The 18,904-nt window shown below is 47.2% G+C and overlaps 1 protein-coding gene and 1 pseudogene across 1 annotated transcript in view; one reads left to right on the forward strand and one right to left on the reverse strand.

Moving 5' to 3' along the window:
• Positions 1 to 3,085, forward strand: part of LIX1 (limb and CNS expressed 1) — a 36,383-nt gene extending 33,298 nt beyond the window's left edge. The window contains exons 5-6 of the mRNA XM_056849033.1: positions 2,352 to 2,429; positions 2,801 to 3,085. Of these exons, the coding sequence (XP_056705011.1) occupies positions 2,352 to 2,429; positions 2,801 to 3,085 (363 nt within the window). The remainder of the gene's footprint in view (positions 1 to 2,351; positions 2,430 to 2,800) is intronic.
• A 3,912-nt stretch (positions 3,086 to 6,997) lies between these two features.
• Positions 6,998 to 17,976, reverse strand: LOC130477007 (uncharacterized; annotated as a pseudogene).
• Positions 17,977 to 18,904: the final 928 nt, after the last annotated feature.

Raw genomic sequence — 18,904 nt, forward strand, 5'->3', positions numbered from 1 at the left:
TATAAGGGGAACAAGATCTTGCAAAGTAGAAATGCACTAAGTCTGTTTCTGCTTATGCATTGCTGGATTCACTCCACTGAATGTTATCTGTTTGCAGAATGGTTGCTTGTCACATTTAGGAAAGGCGTAATTCAGTTCTGCAAAACAGCCGCTCCATCCCCACCTTCAAGGAAGTAAGGGGAGGGGCATGTTTTGGCTTAGAGTTGCCAGGTCCCTCTTCACCACTGGCGAGAGGTTTTTGGGGTGGAGCCTGAGGAGGGCGGGGTTGGGGGAGGGGAGGGAGTTCAATGCCATAGAGTCCAATTGCCAAAGCGGCCATTTTCTCCAGGTGAACTGATCTCTATCGGCTGGAGATCAGTTGAAATAGCAGGAGACCTCCAGCTAGTACCTGGAAGTTGGCAACTCTATTTTGGCTGCTGATGGTACAAACAGTGAGCTGGTCTGCTTTCATGATTTGGGCCTGAGGCCAGCCCAAGGAAAGGGCATATAGGGCCTGCGTCAGGCTGATCCTTCATTTTGGAAAAGTGAAGCAGGAGGCACCCTCCCTCTGTTTCAGAGCAGGTGCAAGCTGGTCACCCATTTAGGAACATAAGAACATAAGAAAGGCCATGCTGGATCAGACCAAGGCCCATCAAGACCAGCAGTCTGTTCACACAGTGGCCCCTAGGAAGCCCACAAACAAGACAACAGCAGCAGCATTATCCTGCCTGTGTTCCATAGCACTTGATATAATAGGCATGCTCCTCTGATCCTGGGGAGATTTGGAGCCAGGTAGGAATTTTTTTACCCCTCTGGCACAATTGGCAACAAGTGTGTGTGTGGGGGGGAGGTTCCACCTACCCTACACTGAAAATGGTTGGTGGCATGCAGGAGCAGTGTGGGAAAATGTGGCTTCAATGGTACATTGTACAACTCAGGTGAGCACCCTGGAGCATCAGTTTGGAAGATGAAAGGGTAACCCTCAGACCAGAAGCCTGGTGCCTTGGTGCCTTGCAGTGACCTGGGACAGGAACCCCTTGATGGGTGCTACTATCCTTGACCTATAGACCTTGCGGCTTCTGGGATTGGACATGGCGCACCTCCCTCAAGCACTAAAGAAGGCTTGGCAAGGAGGAGCATGAGCCATACCTACGAGACAGCTCAGAGCCAGGGTGGGCTCACTGTAAGACCAGGGATGCACAAAATAGAGGAGGCCTGACTCTTCTGCATCCTACCAATTGCCCACACTGCGATTGGCTCTGGAGGGTTTGGCCTGTGTGTGCTGCAGATCCCTCTTGAGCAATGAAAAGAAAGTTGTCCCTTTGATTATCCCAGCTTTGATGTCAGCTCTCTTTATTCCGCATCCGTAGACAATTTACTTCAGTACTGAGAAGTCATTGAAGAAGAGTCGGCTTTTATACCCCACTTTTCTCTACTGTAAGGAGTCTCAAAGCAGCTTACAATTGCCTTCCCTCCCCTACCCCCCACAACAGGCACCTTGTGAGGTAGGTAGGGCTGAGAGAGTTTGGAGAGAACTGTGACTAGCCCAAGGTCACCCAGCAGGCTTCATGTGGAGGAGTGGGGAATCAACTTCGGTTCTCCAGATGAGAGTCCACCTCTCTTAACCCCTACATCACACTGGCTGTCAACTGGAAGGTTCCCGCAAAATGACCCACCACAGTTTGGCCATTGTATCTTGGGCTTATGCATCCCCTCCTCTACTTTCCCTACCCTCTTCTACCTCTCACATGCCACTTTGGGTCCCCATTAGAGAAAGGCAGAGTATAAATGAAGTAAGAAAATAAATAAATGTCTATTATGGACCATTTCATGCCCACCCACTCAACCATCACAGTAGGTTGTCCCCCCCCCCCCAAAAAAAAAACAGAGTGTACGGAAGACGAACTTGTTTGGGGTGTTTCAGACACTCTTGTTCAAGAATTCATTCAGTGCTGTAATAAGTAGGCTCTGTTCCCGTTTTCATGCTTCAGTGGTAGAGCATCTGCTTGGCATGCAGAAGGTACCAGGTCCAATCCTTGGCATCTCCAGTTAAAGGGACTAGGCAAGTAGGTGATGTGAAAGACCTCTGCCTGAGACCCTGGCGAGCCGCTGCCGGTCTGAGTAGACAATACTTACTTTGATGGACCAAGGGTCTAATTCAGTATAAGGCAGCTTCATGTGTTCATCTTTGGTTCTAGCTTCACTTTTCTCGTGTAGTGCTCCAGTGAGGAGTGCAGAAGCAACCTTCCACATGCACAAGTACCTCTCTGAATCCCACCCATTGCTTGCACACTAACTCCATTATTTTTCCCATCATGAAAGATTTTGCTTTTAAGCAGCTGAGCCACTAACCAGTTACTTTTATTCTACAGGAACTGATGATTGTCTTTCAACTACTGCATTGGAACGGAAGCCTCAAAGCCCTACGTGAAACAAAGTGCTCTCGGCAAGTAAGTACTCCTGTATAACACAATAGTGTCTCAGTTATCCCCAACGCTCTGTTAAGGTAAGAATGGCAAATGTTTCAACTCTGCTCAATAGGTGCCTTATTTTCTATAGGCACAATTCAGCCAAATCCCATGGATTTCAATAGAAAACACTCAAGCATCAGTTTAGCTGTCTGCCACTAATCTAATACTATTGATATAAGAGATGAGTATCAAAACAAGATGGCAGTAGAAGGACCTGCATGATAAAAAAAAAACCCAAATATGTTAGTATCAGTTCACAAAAATCCCAAAAGACCTTAACGAGTTGTTTTGAAATTTTTGAACGAAACAGTGATATATCTTTCACTAACCTTATTTTTTTGTGGTGACAGGAAGTGATTTCCTACTATTCCCAGTACAGTTTAGATGAAAGAATGAGAAGCCACATGGCCCTGGACTGGCTGATGAAGGAGCAAGAAACTCCAGGCATTATTTCCCAAGAGCTGCAAGTGGCCCTCAGAGAGCTGGAAGAAACAAGGAAAGCTGGACAGGAGCTGCGGTTTTACAAGGAAAAAAAGGAAATCCTGGGTTTAGCACTGAGTCAGCTCTACAGCGATCATGCTGTGACTTCTTCGAATGACGATCATATGAGTCTAGCCCTAAGTGGGTTTCGCTAGGGTAACCTATAGCGACGAAATAAATTTGTAACCCTGAGTAGTAATGTGGTCATTCAGATCAACGCCAAGTCACGATTCACCTTCAGCATATGAGTGTTGGATCCTGCAGATCCATTCTGCTAATGGCAGTGCTTTTCTCCATCACCTTCTGCTGGCAAGGTGTTGTCTTCCACTGGAAGAAGAGCCTCTTGCTTTAGTAGAAGACTGCTTGTGCTGGAGGGAACTTGATTTGTACATTCGGTTGAAATGTACAAGTTAGGAACTCTCCAATTTCTCCTTAGCAAGTGGCATGAGTTCCAGATGCACATGCATCCTTTGCATCTCATGCACAAGTTCACAGAAGTGCATCATGCATGTTTCCTCTGACTCTTGAGTGGGAAATGCCTGAGGCTGCCATTATACATTGTGAAATTCTGTGTGAATAACAGAGATTTGGGGATATTTTTTAACAGTTATAGCTTAGGTTTACAATTTCTTTAAGAACACCAACAGTTATATACCAGCTAAGTCACCGTCTTTATATAATCAAAGCAAGGCTGACAATTGTTTACATTATGTTGATTTTTATGCGAGTCATCCTGTGAATAAGGAATGAGACACCTCTGCAGTAAGCATAACGTACCATTTTAAACTTTTCTTCATTATTCAATTGAGAGATTAAAGAGGCAGCCATTTTCTTTCAATTTTCTCTCCAATTGTCAAGTGAAATCAATGAAAAATTGAAGGCAGATAGCCAGTAATTGTTCTTGGAAAATAACCAAGATTAACATTCTTCTTGTCACTAGAACATAAACTCGGGGACTTATTGGCAGTCGCCAAATTTCTTTCCCAGTCAATTAAGATTAAAAAATACTAATTTCCTTATGGGCTATTTAGATAGTTCTTTTTTTTTCTTTATTTTGATCTCAGTGTGACACTGTTCAGGGCCGAATCGGCCATATGAACAGTATCATTAAAGTAAGAAAACCTGAGGACTTAAAAAAATATCAGTAGACATTGGCCCTGAATGCTCTGAATTTTGTATATAAAAGATGAGTAAACGCTGGTCTTCTGAATTCCAACAAGCACCCATCTGTATAGTACTGGAACAGCAAAATGTGATCAAAGAGCAACTGATTACATCAATTGAAATTGCTATCAATGCTGAGATCAAGTGCCAAACTGGAGAAGAACAAATTGGTTGCTTTATTTCCAAGGCATCGTTATTCAGAATGGGCTGAAGTTGCAAGATGCGATTCTACTGCTGAAGTGGAGCAAATACAGTCCCAGACTGCTTGGTAACATGTAGGCTGCTCTTTCTCTGGAGGAAGAAGGGAGTTAAATGTAATACAATAAATGCTCCTAGCAAGTTGCCTTCGCTTTAATAAATTCTGGAGAAGGCACCAAATGCCCGGGCCACCAGCAGTTCTCTTTCTTTAGATAGATCATGATAGGTAGCTGTGTTAGTCTAGCTGTTGCAGTAGAAAACAGCAAGAGTCTAGTAGCTCCTTAAAGACTAATAAAATTTCTGGCAGCTTGTGAGCTTTCGTGAGCCACATCTCACTTCTTCAGATCAGGTATCTGAAGAAGTGAGCTGTGACTCACAAAAGCTCACACCCTGCCAGAAATTTTATTAGTCTTTAAGGTGCTACTAGACCCTTGCTCCTTTCTACCCTCTTTAGATGTCCAGCACAGACCAAAAGGAAGAAGTGTCCTCTCCAGTCAGCCCTCCCGGTCCCACCTCCTAACCCATCCCAACGCAGAAGGCTGGCCAAAGGCTGTAAGCAGCAGGCATGGGATTCTGCAAGATCCCACACAGAAAATGACCACTCTTTACCATCCTGCACGACCTGCAGAGACAGAAATTCTTAGCAACTTGCTTTCCCTTTAATAAAAGGGATTACTATCAATCAACTCCTCATTCAAATAAAGACAGATTCTCTATGGTCAAGTCAGATTTCTTTTAAACTCTAAGCTCATCAGAAGTAGCTGGAGCTTAGAAGGGTCTCTATCCAAACGTTCAGTAGTGGTTTTCACATCTTCTAGCTTAGCAGAACTTTTTGGATTTGAGCTGACTGACAGGAGACTCCGTCATGGGTGCCACAGCTACTGCTTTATTACCAGGGATTCTAGTGGAATTATCTAGGGTGCAGTGTCATCTGCCCATGCCTGTATGGCCTTACTGTTGCCCGGCTTGCAGAGATAAACATGACTGGTCTCTTCACTGCAGAACTCTTGATGAGTCTGAGGAACTCCACACAGGCGGCATCCACCCATCATTTGATGTCAAGCTATTAGACAAGACAATCCAGTTAACAAATGGTTGCTATGGTGCAACAGTGCAATATTTAATATTGGGGTCAACTCAGCCATAGTTTGAAAACCACTGTTGGTGAATCCACCAAAAATGCTAACTTGTTTTTTTGTTGATTTCATCTAGTTGTTGGTTACAATACTATAGTATTTAAAAGGTATATTCAGAAAAATTCAAATATATTTTAGAAGTAAAAATAACAACTTAAAATCTATAATCACGAGGTTTGCATTTATGTCTACATAAGATGAAGAAGTTTTAACATTTGGATGTTCAGAAGCCACTTTCAACATTTCTGTGAAGAATGTCTTGAGTTCTCACTTTTAACCAAATGAGCTGAGGCTGTTAATGTTTCGTTCTGGGTTGGAATCTAGTGGCTTTGTCTTTACCACTTTCCCTTTCCAGTGACATGACTCTCCCAGATGGTAACAGCATAAGCCAGCTAGTCAATGAGACTAGTAGCAGTGTAGGTTGTTACAGTCACTGGAATTACCATTGCAACAAAATATGCAAGATATTATACACCAAGGTCAGGTTGTGAAAAGCTTTACTCATCACCATGTAAACTGATCCAAGCACAAGGCCTTTAATTCAATGTTTATCTACAGATGTCCTTTGTTTGCTATAGTCAATGGCTTCTCTTCCTTACATAAAAACACAATCTGGTCTGCCGTTAAATGCACACTTTGATATTGCATAAGGAACAGAACAAATTAAAGAGAAACAGCACTCAAAGTTTCAATCATGGCTTTGTAAAATAAATTCAGAGACCTCAGAAAAAAATGTGTGTATTGTTAACATTCCATTTGCTATATGTGAGCATAAAATCCTGTTTTAGTAGTTCAGTTCTCACTATTGGCCATTCTTCTTTCAAAAAAAAATATGCTCACGTCACTGTAAGCTTACACATTTTGTAGTATGTCAATAGAGAAGCAAAGAAACAGAAGCAAGCCTGAAAACTTGAAATGTTGCAACTTTTGCCCCAGTTCGTAAAACCTTGACTACCAGGTATAATACAACTGCAAGTATGCTCTGTTGGTTTCTTCCTTCAAATTAAAAAAAACACACACATAGACAATTTCACTAGTTGATTAACGCTGATACTTGATCAATTTATTGAAAAGCGATGCCAATTTGTTGAATGTTTCAGTCAGAGAGCTCTGCAGTCAAGAGGTGAACTATATCATTAGACTGCAGCTGTCTGTTATTAATCCCCAATAGTTCCTTCTGTCTTGCAGTGCACAGACAGAAGGAAGAGAAGAAGATGGGAATTGTTTTTTCCCCCTTGCTAGTAGCTTTCCTCCATTCCAGAATATTCCAGCTCCATGTTTACATTGCAAATATGGGTCTGGAATACCAGGAAGTAAAAGCAGCTCTATTGGAGAGAGTGTGGAGGGTAAAAAAAACCTAACAGATCAGCAAAGGAAGAGTAAGCGTTCCATTCCCCTATGCTCCTTCTCTCACAGATGCTTTGCAATGGATAAGGGGCCATCACAGCTACACTGCTGGAGCATAACACATCTTTTGTACCTCATTCATTTTAACATGATGGCTTTCCCAATGCAGTACCCCCCAAAGTTAGAAGACAGTCGCTCATAGGAACGAGGTCATGTGCAGATTCACCAATTGTCTGTAAAAAGCCAAGGCTCCTTTGCACCGACACCACTGAAGAGTGGCTTAAGGAGACTCTGCCTTGCCACATGAGCTACTTCATCCCAGGCATTGCTGTTCGCACACACGTTAAATGTTGGGTTAACAGGATCCAGGATAACTGGCCTGAGAAAGAAAAGAAAAGAGGTTGTCCCTACAAATGTCAACAACACATGTTGAGAGATGCATGGCTCTTTACTGTCTATTTCAGTGTAATGCAGTTTTGCACCGAGGTGATATAGTTGGGTCCTCCTCCCTGTGACACTCAGTTTAACACATACCCAGACCCTCACTCAACACATAGTCCCCTGCTCCTCCAACTCATCCGCAGTGTAATTCTTCTTTCTCCTGTGCCACTTCTGAGCTCTACCTGCACATATGGTTGGTTGCTTCACCCTTAATCTAGCTTGTCTGCTGTTTCCAAGCAGTAGAAATGACAAACCCAGCACTTGCGAAATGGCTGGTCCAGAGGTGAAGAAAGTGGCTACATAAATCAAGGAAAGACAGAAGCAATGATGGGGCCAACCCAAAGCCTATAGCCAATGTCTCAGATTAAAGCAGTGCTGCTTTTATTCTGGTATGACATCACTAGGGAAGGGAAGCAGTAGGACACAAAGCATGTTTTCTCAATGAAAAGTTTAATAGGACAGGAGTTCTTTAAGAAGAAGGAGTCACAACTGGACCAAGCACCAGCACGGTGAACATATGAAGCTGCCTTATACTGCCCTCGGTCTATCAAAATCAGCTTTGTCTACTTATACCGGCAGCAGCTCTCCAGGGTCTCAGGCAGAGGGCTTTCACATCACCTACTTGCCTAGTCCCTTTAACTGGAGGTACCAGGGACTGAATCTGGGACTTTGCATGCCAAGCAGATGCTCTACCACTGAGCCACGACCCCTCCCCAGGGGATATACATAGCCCACAGAAGTGACACTGTTGCAGATACTAGAAATGGTGAACGGATTCCATTACTGAGCCAATGGTGGTGGTGGAAAGTGCTGACAAGTCGCAGCCAACCTATGGCAAACCTATAGGGTTTTCAAGGCAAGAAACGTTGAGAAGTGGTTTGTCATTACTTGCCTCTGTGTCGTGAACTTGGACTTCCTCAGTGATCTCCCATCCAAATACTAAAAAGGGCTGACCCTGCTTAGCTTTCAAGGTCTGACGAGATCAGGCTAGCCTTGGCCATCCATGTCAGGGAGAGCCAATATTGCTGAGCCAGTAAGGGCACACAAAAACTGAATGGGTTAAGGATATGAAAGAACTTAACTCTCCCCTAACAACCGCCTGCTCCTGATTATGCCACATTTTGAAAACTGTGGTGCTGAAGTATTAGTAAAATATGATTGCCAAACAATAGCATTCATCTGCTAAATTTCCATTCTAGTTCCCAGAATACACGTAATATGTAGAGAACGGAACACAGACAAAGGAAGATATGCTGGACATTTTATATATGCCATAAAGGGTATGAAAAATATATCATGCAAGTGCACATGTACCAAGTCTCATAGTTACCACAAAGTACTACATGCACAGAAGATTAACAGAAGAAGAAAAAACATAAATGATCAATGACTATCTGTACATTTTTGAAGAATGTGTTTCACATTAAAAATTAATACCACAGTCTGTGCAGCCACTAATGGGGTCGCCTTATTTCTGGCCAGGAGGTTACATTTGTATTTATCTTACATGACTGCTCTGACCAATTGCAAAGTTTTCCAGTTAGGAAAAGGGCAGTGCCAGAGGTTGCACGGCTTGTGGTTGTACAGTAACTGGCTCCCAGGTATGATTGAGGAAAGCTGGAACTTGGCATTCTTGGCTGGTAAGGAAGAGGAAAGAGTAACATCAGACCAGCAGAATGCTGTTGCAGAGCACAGTCCAATGCATGATGACTTCCTCCTGAGCAATTCAAAGATTGTGTACCTGGCTGAGATGTTAGAACTCTCGTAAAACTACTGTCTCAATGATTCTCCATTAGACAGATCAGTTCAAGGCGGAATGATCGATGCTCCTAAGCACAGCCTGACAAAGAAAGTTAAGCATACATACCCAACTAGGCCCTGGAAATATAACCATACCGAACAATTCTCACCCAGTATGGCTTTCTAGTATATTGTTAACAAAGGCACTGGGACAAGCATGACACTTCTCATACCCATCTAGTATCTTACACTGCTCATGAACAGGATCTTGCCCAAGATTTCATACAGGTGAATATTGTCTAGATTGTTGTGGAAGCCTGTTGTGCTTTTTAATTACCTCAGGGATAACCTTTTGGCGACTTAACTTAGGTCTTTTATGCGTGGCTGTTTCACTCGCTGTCGCCCCTCCAACGACTTCGGGTGTGTGTTTGGATGATGCGTGCCATTTCCGATCGCCAGAGGTCGCCTCGCTCTCCCGCTGCATTTCCCTGCGTTTTGCCCACGTTTCAGGGACCTGTTTTATTTCAAATTTGAAACATGGGCAAAACCCGGGGAAACACGGGGGGAGAATGAGGCGACCTCTAACAGTCAGAAATGGCATCCATAATCCAAACAAAGACCTGAAGTCATTGGAGGGGTGACGGCGAGTGCAACAACCTTGCATAAAAGACCTTAGTTTCTTATAAACAATTACTTTTCCTAGCAACAGAAGCACATATATTCAACTACAGCTCCCACACACATTTGTGAAGTTTAAATAAGCTCTACATACAGTTGGCCCACTTACTTGGTTTGCTTTGCAATCACCTTCTGGAAAACCGTTAAAGTTGGTTTATAGTATTTGTGCCATACAATGCAGATTTCTTGGTATCGAACTAAAAGTTTCAGAACAGCTCTCAGCCCTTGAACAAAACTGAAAGAAACTGGTTTCCCAGCTAACTCCCATACATAGATAGTGAGGAGCTCCATAGCATAGGAAGAGGGAAGCCTGCGAAACCTAAACACACACACAGCAGATTTAGCTTCATAGAAGGAGCAGCCATAGGAAACTGTGAAAACGCTGCACGTCGAACACAACAGAGCTTCAGTAAAGCTCACTTTTTTTGCCTGCCTTTCGATTTGCTATCCATTCCTTTCCTGGAAAAGCTTCCAGCGGCAATGTGACATACAGGGCTCTTAATGGGGCCTTTCCCCCCTCATAAATGATAAAAGAATGGTCGCATGTAATACGTGATTAAAATGCAAGTGGTCAGTTATATATACACTGATGGCTATTGTACTATGCTGAGATAAATTAGTCTTCCTTCTCCTCCCCCCACTCACCCCCCACCCCGTTACTCACACAGATGCCTTTAATTTAAGAAAATAATTACAAGTTTATGGTCACTTTTGAAAAAAAGGTAAAAGCTTATTTTGGTTATCAGATATTACAACTTAAACATGTCCCCAATATTTACAGCTAAGTTGGATCGCAGTTTCTTTTAGAGCATTACATAGGGTGGCCAACCTCCAGGTAATAGCTGGAGATCTCCTGCTATTACAGCTGATCTCCAGCCGATAGAGATCAGTTCCCCTGGAAAAAATGGCCGTTTTGGCAATTGGACTCTATGGCATTGAAGTCCCTCCCCTCCCCAAACAAACCTCCCGCCGATGGCGAAGAGGGACCTGGCAACCCTAGCATTACAGTGTCACAATACACGCTCACAGACATGACAGGCCACTTTGCCCTACCTAGTGGGAGAGGAGATTGCTTTTAAGTAGGGTTGCCAACCTCCAGGTACTAGCTGGAGATCTGCTATTACAACTGATCTCCAGCCGATAGTGATCAGTTCACCTGGAGAAAATGGCCACCTTGGTAATTGGGCACTATGGCATTGAAGTCCCTCCTCTCCCCAAACCCCACCCTCCTCAGGCTCCACTCCAAAAATCATCAGGTATTTCCCAAACCGGAGCTGGCAACCCTACTTTTAAGGCTCAAGAAGATCTCTTCCTTTTACTGTCACCTTTAACCTAAGAGTTGACTGCCAGCTGTGTGAACCTTATCTCTTCAGTCCCCTCGCTTCCCCAGTCCAATTCACCTTAGGACTCAACTTGGGAGACCAGTTTAGCATACTCCTGAATCCTACCCTGATCCAACACCTCACCTCCTATCTCCCTGAGATAGCCTTCCTTGCTGAATCCAGGATACCTAAACCTATCCTTCCCTTGTTAAGCCCTGTCTCTGTATCACTTCACTTGCCGTGTCCTATCTGAAGTGCTAGGGTTGCTGGGAGATTTTTGGGGCGGAGCATCAGGAGGGAGGGGTTTGGGGAGGGGAGGGGCTTCAATGCCATAGAGTTCAATTGCCAAAGCGGCCATTTTTCTCCAGGTGAACTGATCTCTATCGGCTGGAGATCCGTTGAATTAGCAGGAGATCTCCGGCTACTACCTTAGGGTTGCCAGGTCCCTCTTCTCAACTGGTGGGAGATTTTGGAGCGGAGCCTGAAGAGGGTGGGGTTTGGGGAGGGGCTTCATTGCCATAGAGTTCAATTGCCAAAGTTGCCATTTTTCTCCTGGTGATCTGATCTCTATAGGCTGGAGATCAGTTGAATTAGCAGGCGATCTCCTGCTACTACCTGGCAGTTGGCAACCCTAGCTAACAGCCTTTGTCGCCTTCTAAAACTCCTCTCCTCCCCACTCCCTGTAAGGTTCCACAGCGTCCTGTTGGTTGATGTCACTGGGAATCAGCATACTGCCCCAGTAAGCAGGGATTTGCTGTGATGCCTGGAGGGCAGAACTATAAAGGCCATCCATCCATCACAAGTAGCCAGGAACATAACTTCTGGTAACCGCTATATATTCAAGACAACCCATTTCCCCTAGCTCTTTATGCTTTCTGGTTTCAGAAACGTTTTTGCTAGAGGGCACGAGAGAAAGAATAACTTGGGAAAGAATCAAAACTCTATAGGACACATTATTCCCCACTGTATCTTTGGAAAACATGATGATCTAGAGCTAAAGAAACTGAGTCCGTTATATCTGTGTGCTAGCAACTTACTTATTTTCCTCTGTCGGTTTTGCAAACGAGGTTCTGAACCAGTGCTTGACTAAACGCATGAGGCCCTTCACCCTCTCGGTTGATGCCTTGACAAATGCGACTTGGTACTTCAGCAGAGCCATGGAGAACAGTTGGATTTCATTACGGTCATTGCAGAGGTAGACCTTGCGGTAAAAACTCTCTTTTAAACCTGTTAACACCAAGGAAGAGAGAAGACTAATGATACCCCTTTAGCCATACCTTAACTAAAACCAAACCATATGCTTGTGAGCGACCGGAAATAGTGTCACTGTCTGAATTATAATAAACGGAGCGCTTCACAAATGTTACGAGGGGGGGACCACCTCCCAAAACACCAGTCTGTTCTTACCTGTCACTAAAGCAGGCCCAAGGGTGTTGTAACAAGGCATGATGTCAAAGGAATGGCCATGGTGAGCGCTATAGCACTTAAAATAAAGCCTCAATGAAAATGGGGTTCTTTTCCCAAAGATTAGCCTAAAAGAAGAAGGGGAAGACAACATCTATAGTATCTCCCTCCCCCTTTGGGCTTTTACACCAAGAGCTTTACAATGGAGAAATCTTAAAAAATAAAGCCAAGTAGTATTTTACACCCTTTGAGCTACCTATATCAGGGACATAGGGTTCCCAACCTCAAGGTAATAGCTGGAGATCTCCTGCTAGTACAACTGATCTCCAGCCAATAGAGATTAGTTCACCTGGAGAAAAATGGCCACTTTGGCAATTGGACTGTATGGCATTGAAGTCCCTCCCCTCCCCAAACCCTGCCTTCCTCAGTCTCTGCCCCCAAAACCTCCTACTGGTGGTGAAGAGGGGCCCAGCAATCCTACAGGGACAGCTCTGTTTTCTGATTCCTATCACTGGAAAATCCCTGTCACAGTTTTGCCCCTAATTTTGCCTTTTTGAGATGTTTTGTTTTAAAAAGAAAACTTTAATGAAAATTGCTGGAGTTGTCATTCATCATGGTTCAGCTGCCTCCCGCTAGAGTTGCCAGGTCCCTCTTTGCCACTGGCGGGAGGTTTTGGGGGCAGGGCCTGAGGTAGACAGGGTTTGGGGAGGGGAGGGACCTCAATGCCATACAGTCCAATTGCCAAAGCGGCCATTTTCTCCAGGTGAACTGATCTCTATAGACTGGAGATCAGTTGTAATAGCAGTAGATCTCCAGCCACCACCTGGTTGGCAACCCTACCTCCCACAGATCTTTAAAACTTAGCTCTGGGGGGAAGACATCTGCTCACTCGCATATGGCATTGTATGAACACACCATGCAAAAACAGCCTCCAATTATATACACTGCTGCTTCTACAGTATATTTTTGAACGGCTGATTGTCTATTGTAGGGAAATCTAGTATAATCACAAGAACAAATACTCTCCTGATTTTTAAACTGGTAAGAGGCAGGCAATTGCAGAGTAAATGAGGACAGCATAACAAAGGTAAAGTAGGACCTTCAGCAGTAGCTTGTTGAGAGAGGCAGGTATCTTCACTATGAAAACAGATGTTACAACAAGCATATCTCAACTTGTGTCTGAAATGCTGGTGAGTACGACACAAATGAAGCGCTATTCAAACCTGTTGTTCCACGATGACGTTAGCAAATTTTTCTCTAAGTCTTTTAGTACTTCTGGTGTTTTTCTTTTGCAGTCTTCCAAACTTTGAAAGGCATCACTAAAAAGAACTACATCCACATCAGACCAGTCTTGAGAATCAGTGCCTTTTATATATGAACCACCCTGTTACACAGAATACCATTAGAAAGGTAGTTAGTATTCCGCCTTATCTATTCAGCCCCAAGTTTCCCATTACAAGGCAGCACCACCTACATGTCAACCACTCACAATCAACTCGCCCCACTGTGGGCCACAAACTGATAGTAGGTACACCACAGATACGTGCTTTACATAGCAAATTACTGTTGAGGATTCAAGGAACATGAGACAGGCTTCATACTCAAGAGTCATTCACTAATAAAGCTTGAAGCACAATCTGTGTGTGTGTAAAGTGCTGTCAAGTAGCAGCTGACTTATGGTGACCCCAGCAAGGGGCTTTCAAGGCAAGTGAGAAGCAGAGGTGGTTTGCCATTGCCTTCCTCTGCAGAATCTTCCTTGGTGGTCTCCCTTCCAAGTACAGACCCTGCTCAGCTTCTGAGATCTGACAAGATTGGGCTATACCATGCTGCCTTCCCTCCCTGAAGCAAGATGTATTAGACCTCAATTATAGTGTTCGCTCAGGGTATCAGCTGTTCCTACCCAAATGTTTCTAAGAAATTGCATTGGGGTGCAAGACGTCATCAGCTCCTTCATAGTTTTTCTACCCCATAGCCAGCTATTTCACTCAATCTCACCTAATTTGCCTCCTTACTATATCCCTCATGTCCTATGTCTTTTGTCCATGTGGGTTCTAAAATTCTCAGAGAAGAAGGAAAAGGAGAAGAAGAGTTGGTTTTTATACTCCTATTTCCTCTAAGGAGTCTCAAACCAGTGTGGTCAGCGTGGCATAGTGATTAAGAGCGGTGTTTTGGAGCAGTGGACTCTGATCTGGAGACTGGGGTTGATTCCCCACTACTCCACATGAGTGGCAGAGGCTAATCTGGTGAACTGGATTTCATTCCCCACTCCTCCACATGAAGCCAGCTGGGTGACCTTGGACTAGTCACAGCTCTTAGAGTTCTCTCAGCCCCACCTACCTCAAAGGGTGTCTGTTGTGGGGAGGGGAAGGGGAGGTGATTGTAAGCTGGTGTGATTCTTCCTTAAGAGGCAGAAAAAGTTGGCATATAAAAAACAACTCTTCTTCTTCTTCTGTCTGCCTAATTTAAAGCAGCCGGTGAAGCCGGTGTGGGGAGGACACACGAGGTCGAGACGGAGTTCCAACAACGCTTTATTGTGGTGAAGAACAGGGGGCATACGTGGACTCCCATCGCTGGACTGGAGCGCGCGGCATCTCGGGGCGTGACTCCTGGCAGGGCTGGCAACGGCTTACCCATTCTTCAATTTCGGCGTCGATGCCCGGCCACCAGATGTAGCTGCGAGCTAGCGCCTTCATGCGGACAATGCCCGGGTGACTGGCATGTAAAGCCTCCAGGACTCTGGAGCGGAGCTTTAGTGAACGGTGACACGGCTTCCCCACAGCAGGCACCCCTTGTGGAGTGAGAGTTCGTGCTGCTGGGTTGCAAACAGCTTGAACTCCTCCCCTGGACAAGCCGCAGGCCACCCCTTCCCCACCCAGTTAAGGACGCGGGCGAGGGTGCGATCCTTTGCGGTGTGGGTGGCGACGTCCAAGGCGTGCAGGGGTGGTTCCGGCAGGGTCTCGAGGAGCATCACGTGGAACGCCAGGGACGGGTTGGGGTCAGGGTCAGAGTCCTCCAGCAGCAGGTGGCTGAGGGCATCTGCGTGGCCGATCGACTTCCCGGGACGATGCTTGAGGTGAAAACCGTACGCATTCAGGAAAATGGACCAGCAGAGCATTCGGGGTGACAGGATCTGAGGCGTCTGCCGGTCCGGGAGGAAGAGGCCCAGGAGTGGCTTGTGATCAGTGACGATCTCGAACGGCCGGCCATAGATGTAGTCATGAAACTTCTTGACACCGGCTATGACGGCGAGGGCTTCCCGGTCTATCTGGGCATAGTTGAGCTCCGCCGGCGATAGAGTCTGGCAGAAGAATGTGATCGGGGCCTCCCGCCCGTCAGGCATCCGGTAGCTAAGGACCGCGCCAATGCCGTAGGGCGAGGCATCGCATGTTAGTACCACCAGCAGCCACTCATCGAAGAGGACGAGCAGGCTGGATTCAGAAAGGAGGCCCTTGGTGGCCTCGAAGGCCCGTTGGTGTGCCTCGCCCCAAGACCACGGAGTGGCCTTGTCGAGTAGGTGGTGGAGGGGCTCGGCTACCGACACCTTGTTGGGCAGGAAGGCGTAGTAGAAGTTCAATAGTCCCAAAAAATGCCTGGAGCTCCAGCTTGCACTGGGGTGGGGGGGCCTTGTGGATAGCTGCGACCTTAGCTGGGGTCGGGTGGATGCTGTCAGCGTCGATTAGGTAGCCCAGGAACTCTACCTGGGGAAAGCCGAGCTAACACTTCTCGCGCTTGACGGTGAGTCCAGCATCCCGGAACCTGCGGAGAATCCCCCGGAAGCAGTCTAGGAGCTCTCCATCAGAGCTGGCAGCGACCAGGACATTGTCGAAGTAGGAAATGACGCCCGGAAGGCCCTTCAGGAGATCCTCCATTAAGTTCTGGAAAATGCCAGGCGCGGTGCTGACCCCGAAATGCAGGCGTTTGACTCTGAAGGTGCCCCGGTGTGTGACGATGGTCTGGGCGTCCGCGGAGTCGGCGTCGAAAGGCAGCTGCTGGTACACCTGTGCAAGGTCGAGCTTGGTGAACACCCGGCCACCGGCGAGGGAGGCCAGGAGGTGGCTCACCACAGGCACCTGGTACGCGTGGCTCAGTAGGGCCTTATTTATGGTGCATTTATAGTCCGCACAGATCCGGACGTCGCCATTGGGCTTCAGCGGAGTGACTATTGGGGTCTCCCATTGTGCGCTCGGGACCGGCTCTAGGACGCCCTGGGAAATGAGGCGATCCAATTCCGCGTCGATCCTATCCTTGAGGGCGAAGGGGACGTGGCGAGCCTTGAGGCGGGAGGGCGGTGGTGGGGTCGATGAGCAGGCAGACAGGAGGGCCTTTGTAGCAACCCAGCGGCCCGTTCCAGATGTCTTCAAACTTGGTCCAGACAGCTTTGAGCTGGGCCATGTCGATATGGTGGACTCCTGTGAGAGCGATTCCCAAAGCGGGGAACCACTCGAGTCCCAGGAGGCTAGCGCGAGGACCCTCCCCGACGATGAGGCGAAGGCGGCTCTCGAACTGTTTGTGGCGGACGGTCACGTAGGCGGTGCCATGGACCGGCACCCGGCGGCACTGGTAGTTGGAGATGACGACCTCCGATGGTTTCAGCTTGGGCAGGGTTGTCCAGGAGGCCAATTTGTGAAAAGTGTCTGCCGAGATGATAGAGAGCGGCGATCTGGAGTCAACCTCCATCTTGCACGGGGCGCCCTTGATGGCGACGGTGACGGAGACTTTCGGGGCTCTGGGGATCTGGTGGATCTGGAGGCTGTGCAGGTCATCGTGGCAGCAGGGGGCAGCGCGTTCACCTTCGGAAAGCTCATGCACGGGCTGGGTGATGCCATCCTTCTTGGCCATGGTCGTTGGCCGACCCTTCTTTGCGGAGCGGCAGACCTTCGCAATGTGGCCGCCATGGCCGCATCCATGGCAGACGGCGTCGCAGAACCGGCACATGCAGCAGTCGTGTTGGTCGCCGCAGCTGGCGCATGGGCGAGCCATTAGGCCCCACGAACTGTGCCCCTGGACGGCCATTTTGTGGGTCTCAGCCTCGCCGTCCCAGTCGCTGGCACTTTCGTAATGGATGGAAGCAGGAGGCGGCAGTGGAGTAGCACGGTGGCCCAAACCGTCAGCTCTGGAGGAAGCCTCAGCAGCGGTGGCTTCCTCGACGGCTGACGTGAGGGAGACGTCCTTGCGGGCAATGAGGTGGCGGCGCACCTTCTCTTTCCTCAGGCCGAAGACGAACCGGTCTAGCAGTGAGCCATTGAGGTCCGGGAATTCGCAGAACCAGGCCGTGTGGCGTATGGCTGCAAGGTAGTCGGCCACAGACTCGCCGGGCTCCTGGTCTCATAGGTGGAATGGCAGGCGGCAAGCGAGGCGAATAGGCTGGGGCGAAAAGTGGTTGCCCAGCGCAGTCAAAATGGCCGGCAGCGGCATCTCAAGCACCTTAGTGGGGGCCAGCAGGGACTGGGCGAGCTGGAAGGTCTTCGGGCCGCACATGCTGAGGAACAGAAAGCGCTTCTTCCCGGCGTCCGTGACATTGTTGGTGTCCATGAAGCATGTTACCTGGTCGGCGTAGCTGTCCCACTCGCTCAGGCTGGCGGAGTCAAACTGTTCCAGAGAGCCTCGGGTTGCCATCAAAGCAAGGTGTTGCGTCTCTAGGTGTGTCGTAGGATTTCAGCAAGGCAAACCAGACTGCCTACCGGTCACTGTAAGGTCGCGGAAAACGAGGCGATTTCAGCAAGAGTGATTTCGGTATCAGAGCCGGGTTGCCTACCAGCGTTCGTTGCCACTGTTAAGTCCGCATGGGGAGGACACACGAGGTTGAGACGGAGTTCCAACAACAACGCTTTATTGTGGTGAAGAACAGAACTAGGAAACACAGTGTAAACAGCCCTGCTTATATGCTCCTCTGGCCGGCCACAGCCACTCCCCCCATCTGTGATAGGGGGGAACAACCCCGGGGTACCGATGGCATGTGCCGGCTTAGGGCCAATGGCATGCGCTGGTTTTGGCCAATCGCGTTAGCAAGGCTTTGGAGCCTTTGCCCAGGACTCAAGTTCCTACGTTCCCCTGCATATCCCCTAACTATATACATACACAACATAGCCTATCTTAAGGCCTGCATTACAGCACAGTATCCTGCAACTATATAATCAGTGCCGTTGGAGGAACTGCCAGGCTGAAGGGTTTGTGCTGGCTGGGAGAGTTCAGCGTATGGCCATTAAGGTAGAAAGAATCAACTGCATTTCTTCCAGGGTGCACACAGTCCTTGAAAGACTTGTTAATTCAAAGCACAGTCAAAAAAAAATTGCAGAATATTCTACAGGTATTGTTAAGAATGGCCTTAGTTCTATTCATCATTTTACAATAATAAGGCAGGCTGTGTGGACACCCCATGAAACAGCAGCATGAGGCCAGGCCTCCAAAAATTCTCACACAATGGCAGGGACACAGGGGAAGAGGAAGGAAAAGGAGCTGTGTTGCTCATTAGTAACGTTGTCAGGGATAGTATCCAAAAGGTGTGAATGTCATACTCACGAAGCTACATTCCTCACGTCAATCA

This window comes from Euleptes europaea, chromosome 4 (genome assembly GCF_029931775.1).
Source record: "Euleptes europaea isolate rEulEur1 chromosome 4, rEulEur1.hap1, whole genome shotgun sequence".
In the NCBI taxonomy this organism is placed as follows: Eukaryota; Metazoa; Chordata; class Lepidosauria; order Squamata; family Sphaerodactylidae; genus Euleptes; species Euleptes europaea.